The sequence below is a fragment of the Drosophila ananassae genome, chromosome 3L, assembly GCF_017639315.1.
Source record: "Drosophila ananassae strain 14024-0371.13 chromosome 3L, ASM1763931v2, whole genome shotgun sequence".
In the NCBI taxonomy this organism is placed as follows: domain Eukaryota; kingdom Metazoa; phylum Arthropoda; class Insecta; order Diptera; family Drosophilidae; genus Drosophila; species Drosophila ananassae.
The window spans coordinates 2,029,233-2,035,628 of record NC_057929.1 but is presented as its reverse complement, the minus strand read 5'-3'; the positions used below and the strand labels follow the sequence as shown (position 1 = coordinate 2,035,628).

General features: G+C 40.9%; 1 protein-coding gene across 3 annotated transcripts; it reads left to right on the top strand.

Moving 5' to 3' along the window:
* Window positions 1-282: 282 nt before the first annotated feature.
* LOC6495191 (calpain-A) lies at window positions 283-5,711 on the top strand. 3 transcript variants are annotated; one of them, XM_014907701.3, is made up of 14 exons: window positions 283-428; window positions 1,263-1,447; window positions 1,889-2,065; window positions 2,124-2,325; window positions 2,386-2,506; window positions 2,562-2,802; window positions 2,856-3,086; window positions 3,141-3,533; window positions 3,598-3,716; window positions 4,401-4,443; window positions 4,504-4,645; window positions 4,706-4,936; window positions 5,000-5,329; window positions 5,388-5,711. In XM_014907701.3, the coding sequence occupies exons 2-14, from the start codon at window positions 1,274-1,276 to the stop codon at window positions 5,471-5,473; spliced, it is 2,490 nt and encodes an 829-aa protein (XP_014763187.1). In that variant the 5' UTR covers window positions 283-428; window positions 1,263-1,273; the 3' UTR covers window positions 5,474-5,711. The 3 variants fall into 3 exon arrangements, with proteins under 3 accessions (XP_014763187.1, XP_001958885.1, XP_032306270.1); XM_001958849.4 differs by having other exon boundaries at window positions 340-463; XM_032450379.2 differs by having other exon boundaries at window positions 343-500.
* Window positions 5,712-6,396: the final 685 nt, after the last annotated feature.

Sequence of the window (6,396 nt, the reverse complement as noted above, 5' to 3'; positions counted from 1 at the left end):
CAAATTGAAACTTTTAAAGGAATTAATTTATTGATAGCTAGAAATTTAGTATTTATTAGAGTTTTGCAATACTGGTTCTCAACCACTAGTCCTGTACAGTTGCGTGCGAGCGAGAAGGCTACTGAATAGGGCTGCCAACTGAATTAAATTTACATTACCAAGTAAGCTTGATTCTATTCAAATAATTATTGTATTAAGTTGCATTAAGTAATTATAATTTTGATTTATTATAATTTAACAATTAGTAATTAAAAGTAATTGCACAACACTACATTTTTAAACGATAGTCCGTGCCGGCCATCAGCTGGTTCACGGCGCAGATACAGATGCAGGGCTGAACAAAAATAAATATTTGTGAGATTGTTTGCTTTGAAGACGGAACTCGTTCGTCCCGTTGACTGTTACCGATTCGGTTTTGGGGAGTGAAAGTGCGTGATTTAAATTGCTCTCTCGGCCAATCAAGGTCCATCTAAAATAGGGATAATCTGTTTCTTTTGGCCGTAATTATAATTAATTCTACGGAGTCCCGTCCGAAGAGTGGCTGGCCACGGGAATGAGCCAGGCCTAAAGAATGCATTAATTACTAAACCTGTTTGGACTCCGCAGTGGAATAGACAATGCTTCTATATACTATGTGGCTCTGTGACAATAAATAGCGAATTTAGGGCTCCAATTAAATGCCAATTTACGGCCAGAGCGGAAATCCAAAGCCGCAGTATCTGACCAATTCCGGGCTCAATGTCAAGGTCGTTGTGGAAAATGGGAAGCATATTGGATGTGGATGTGAATCTCCCGAATGGCGGGCACCCTCTGGGTTTCTCTGAGTTTGAGTCACTTGAGAATTTCATGCTTCGGAATGATGTCACACCGTGTGGCATATATACGGACACATATTATTTCGACATTTTTTTTTATATGTATATCTAAGCATATGCGAATGAATTATATTTGGGTGCGAACCGCGAGACATTCTCGTCTCTAACGTATAATTTCTGTTTGAATAAACCCAATGCTACTCCTTGCGTGAATTTAAGTAATTTAATTAAGACCCAGTCACGTTGGGAATACTATCTCCGCTCCGTTTAGACCATAAGTTGTCCCATTTAGTCGCTGGGTGTGCTTCTAATTCCATCACGAGCTCCAAATAAGTAACTATGGGCGATATAATATTTTTGGACTTTGCTAACAAGATACCAGTAATGGGCTTTTAATCTCGGTCGGTGGTTCTAACGATATATTTCTTTCTAAAATTAAATTTCTAGATACCTGAACGATGGATGACCTGAAGGGTTTCTTGAGGCAAGCGGGACAGGAGTTCCTCAACGCCGCCGGCGAGGCAGCTATGGGAGCTGCCAAGGATGTGGTCGGATCTGTGATCAACGAGATCTTCATCAAGAAGGAGGCCGACACGAAGCGCGTCCTGCCCAGCATCAAGAACATGAGAGTAGTAAGTTTCCATCGACCAGGTTATCACTAAGAGTAGAAGTGATTCATCTAAATGTAAACCTATCCATTGAATACCCACACATGCATGTTAACCACATTTATACATTCCAATTCAAATGTTCGTTATCATTAGCAACAATTACAATCTCAGCCACTGAAATCTCAAACGTTGTACTATGGGAACGTAAGTACCTACTCCTACTCCAGTCATCCTAATGGCATTGACATGGTTTTCCTTCTGGAGGATAATGTGCTGCCACGATGTCGTAATGTCGTAATGTGTTGTCCTTGTTATTGTCCTTGTTGCGTGTAAAGTGTAAAAAAGCATCCTCGCTTCAAAATTATTCATAATAATAAAGTATCTGTACAAACAAACTACTTTCAGGATATTTTTTCTTATTTTTTCCTGTAATTCATTCTTTAACGCAAAATACATTTCTAGCTGGGAGAGAAGAGCTCCAACCTGGGACCCTACTCCGAAGTCCAGGACTATGAGACGATCCTGAATAGCTGCATAGCCAGTGGATCACTCTTCGAGGATCCCATGTTCCCGGCTGCCAATGAATCTCTGATGTTTTCTCGCCGTCCAGATCGTCACATCGAATGGCTTAGACCGCATGTGGGTTTTGGAAATATCTCTTATTTTAAATTATTATAAAATATTGTTTATCATCCAGGAAATAGCTGAGAATCCGCAGTTCTTTGTGGAGGGCTACTCCCGTTTCGATGTCCAGCAGGGAGAGCTGGGCGATTGCTGGCTCCTGGCTGCCACGGCCAACTTGACCCAGGAATCCAATCTATTCTTCCGGGTGATTCCACCGGAGCAGAGTTTCGAAGAGAACTACGCCGGAATCTTCCATTTCCGCTTCTGGCAATATGGTAATCTTAATGTTAAACACTTTCTTAAATAAACTAATAAATTACTGTTTAATTAAAAAGGTAAATGGGTGGATGTGATCATTGATGACCGTCTTCCCACCTACAACGGGGAGCTCATGTACATGCATTCGACGGAGAAGAACGAATTCTGGAGTGCCCTTCTGGAGAAGGCCTATGCCAAGTACTTAGTTTCAACATAAATAAAATAAATATAAATAAAATATAAATCTTTCCAGACTTCATGGCTCTTACGAGGCCCTTAAGGGCGGCAGCACTTGCGAGGCTATGGAGGACTTTACCGGAGGTGTCAGCGAGTGGTACGACCTGAAGGAGGCCCCGGGTAACCTGTTCACCATTCTGCAAAAGGCAGCCGACCGTAACTCCATGATGGGCTGCTCTATCGAGCCGGATCCGAATGTGCTGGAGGCTGAAACTCCCCAGGGATTGATTCGAGGTCATGCCTACTCCATCACCAAGGTTTGTTTTTATCATTTTATGCCTTGAACACTAAGAGAATGTATTATTTTTAGGTCTGCATGATTGATATCGTTACTCCCAATCGCCAAGGAAAAATTCCCATGATTAGAATGCGAAATCCTTGGGGAAATGAGGCGGAGTGGAATGGTCCTTGGAGTGACAGCTCGCCGGAGTGGCGCTACATCCCAGAGGAACAGAAAGCGGAAATAGGCCTCACTTTCGACAGAGATGGAGAGTTCTGGATGTCGTTCCAGGATTTCCTCAACCACTTCGATCGTGTGGAGGTTAAGAGCTTCCTTTTTTTTCTCAAAAATCTGTTCTAAAAACTTTTTTTTTAGATTTGCAATTTGTCGCCGGATTCTCTGACGGAAGACCAACAAAACAGTGGCAAACGCAAGTGGGAGATGTCCATGTACGAAGGAGAATGGACACCTGGAGTGACGGCCGGTGGATGCCGCAACTTCCTGGACACCTTCTGGCACAATCCCCAGTACATAATCACTCTGGTGGATCCCGACGAGGAGGATGAGGAGGGACATTGCACCGTGATTGTGGCTCTGATGCAGAAAAACAGGCGTTCCAAGCGCAACATGGGAATGGAGTGTCTTACGATTGGCTTCGCCATCTACAGCCTGACTGATCGTGAGCTGGAGAACCGCCCGCAGGGTCTGAGCTTCTTCAGGTATAAGTCCTCCGTAGGACGTTCGCCTCACTTCATCAACACCCGTGAAGTAAGTGGAGATAATTGCCTTTTAATAAATGCCTTTTCCTTAACAAATGTGACATTTCTTTTAGGTATGTGCCCGGTTTAAGTTGCCTCCTGGCCACTACCTGATTGTGCCTTCGACCTTCGACCCGAACGAGGAGGGAGAGTTCATCATCCGAGTATTCTCCGAAACCCAAAACAACATGGAGTACGTAGAGAATAATAATGAGTTTGAATATTAGACATAATTCGGGTTGCGACCAATACGCGGGGTTTCTTTAACTAAAAAAAAAAGCTTCTAAAGTGCAATTTGTGGGTATGTGATTACAAAATATTTCTATAATTACTTGCCCTGTTTAAGCTAATCAACTTGTTTGTTTCGGTTCTCCACCTCTACACATTCCCTAAAGTTGAAACACACAATTGCATGTTGATAATTATATTTTTTATTTCATAATCTATTTGAGATTAAAACACTCCTTTGAATAATTATTCTTAAAAACAAGAGGATAGATAGCTTTGTCCGTCTGTCTGCCACAAAGGAACAAAACTTAAAACGAAAAGTATTAAAATAAATTAGCTCTGATTTACAATTTAAGGAGGACAGTGTACTTTTAAATCCTTGTTTCTATTGTATTTCTCTCATGTACCTAACTACAATATATTATTTATTAAAGTAACAATAAATGAAACACCCACAACAACGTATTATGCTTTGAAAACGGGTCTGTCAACCATAATTTCAAATACTTGCTTTAAACTATCATTAGGCCATTTAAAATCCTTTATGTAGTGTATATAAAAACCATTACATGTTCCCTATATGAATGGATTATTTCCGATTTCCGATTCGCACTCATCTCATCTCATTTCGCTTTTCACTCCCATCTAGAGAGAATGATGATCATGTGGGTTATGGCGGCCAGGCCGACACGGTAAGTACATTATTTCCAATCCAATCTTTTAATTAATGACTTAAAGACTTTCTTTTGAAGATTACACCAGGATTCCCCACACCGAAGCCCTTGGATCCCCAGAAGGAGGGCCTGCGACGTCTATTCGATAGCATTGCCGGCAAGGATCAGGAGGTGGATTGGATGGAACTGAAGCGTATCTTGGATCACTCCATGAAGGATGGTGAATAGTTTAAATATTCTATGATTAATTTTTATAATAACTATGATTTGTTTTTTAAAGATTTGCCAAAACCTGTTGTGTTCAATCGCTTTTCTCCAAACAATGCCTTTGAGACTCAGGCTGGTGGTCCTGGAGATGATGGTGCTGGAGCTTGTGGACTTTTGTCCTTGATCTGTGGACCATTTTTGAAGGGTACTCCGTTTGAGGATCAGCTGGGAGCCAATGACCAGTCAAATAAGAGGCTTATAAGCGATAATCCCGCAGATGCTGGAGGACACGGTGGACCAACTGGTACGACTAACAACTTATATTCTGTTTAATAAAAAAAAATTACTAAACTGTAATCCTTCTTAGCCATTGTCGATGAAACCCATGGCTTCTCCAAGGACGTGTGCCGCTCCATGGTGGCCATGTTGGACGCTGATAAGTCTGGCAAACTGGGATTCGAAGAGTTTGAAGTACTGCTCGCCGAAATTGCCAAATGGAAGGCTATATTCAAGATATACGATGTGGAGAATACAGGAAGGATATCAGGTTTCCAGCTTCGAGAGGCTCTTAACTCAGCTGGCTATCATCTGAACAACCGTGTCCTCAACGCCTTGGGGCATCGTTATGGCTCCAGAGACGGCAAGATTGCATTTGATGACTTTATTATGTGCGCCGTGAAAATCAAGACATATATTGGTAACATAAAACTTTCTTATATCTTTGGATAATTATTAATCAAGGAATTTATTTACAGAAATATTTAAAGAACGGGACACGGAGAAGAACGAAACGGCTACCTTCACCTTGGAGGAATGGATCGAGCGCACAATTTATTCATAAAAAGCTTTTGACATCTTAGTTAGCCAATCACACTCGAACAAACAAATATCCTTATGTCTCTCAATGGTTTTTGTAATCTCGAATATTTTTCATTATATAGTACAAAACAAAATGTTCATCCGCAGAAGTTCTCGAAGGAGAAATCTCCGAATTTATTGACTTGTTAACGCAGCTTCCTGACCGTACAAGAATTTGCAATTTGAGCCAATGTTAACTTATTAAAGAATTCCAGATCAAATTATTCGAATTTTATTTAATTTGTTCTCCGAATTTAATGGGGGTTTATGTGAAATCGATCCACAAATCGATTAAGGTATTCCGCTCAAGAATCTGATGGGTTTTGGTCAAGATATGGCCTTCCCAAGGGCCATATTGTCCTCCACAGGCATTTTCAACATTTTAAAGGGGATCCCCTGGAATTTTGACAAAAAATCGAAAAAATATTTTGTTTACAGATTTTGATGCAGATTTGTGGGGAATCGATCCACAAATCGTTTAAGGTATTCCGCTGAAGAATCTGATGGGTTTTAGCCAAGATATGGCCTTCCCAAGGGGCCAAATTGTCCTCCACAGGCATTTTCAACATTTTGAAGGGGATCCCCTGGAAATTTTGAAAAAAAATTTAAAAAATATTTTATTTCCAGATTTTGATGCAGATTTGTGGGGAATCGATCCACAAATCGTTTGAGGTATTCCGCTCAAGAATCTGATGGGTTTTGGCCAAGATATGGTCTTCCTAAGGGGCCATATTGTCCTCCCCAAGGATTTTCAACATTTTGAAGGGGATCCCCTGGAATTTTGACAAAAAATCGAAAAAATATTTTGTTTCCAGATTTTGATGCAGATTTGTGGGGAATCGATCCACAAATCGATTAAGGTATTCCGCTCAAGAATCTGATGGGTTTTGGCCAAGATATGGCCTT

What these genes read in the sequence shown, in the direction of transcription:
- LOC6495191 (XM_014907701.3), top strand. Translation starts at nt 1,274, where the DNA reads ATGGATGACCTGAAGGGTTTCTTGAGGCAAGCGGGACAGGAGTTCCTC. An exon ending in GAAACCCAAAACAACATGGA is followed by an intron (nt 3,717 to 4,400) that starts GTACGTAGAGAA and finishes ACTCCCATCTAG; the next exon opens with AGAGAATGATGATCATGTGG. An exon ending in ATGGCGGCCAGGCCGACACG is followed by an intron (nt 4,444 to 4,503) that starts GTAAGTACATTA and finishes TTTCTTTTGAAG; the next exon opens with ATTACACCAGGATTCCCCAC.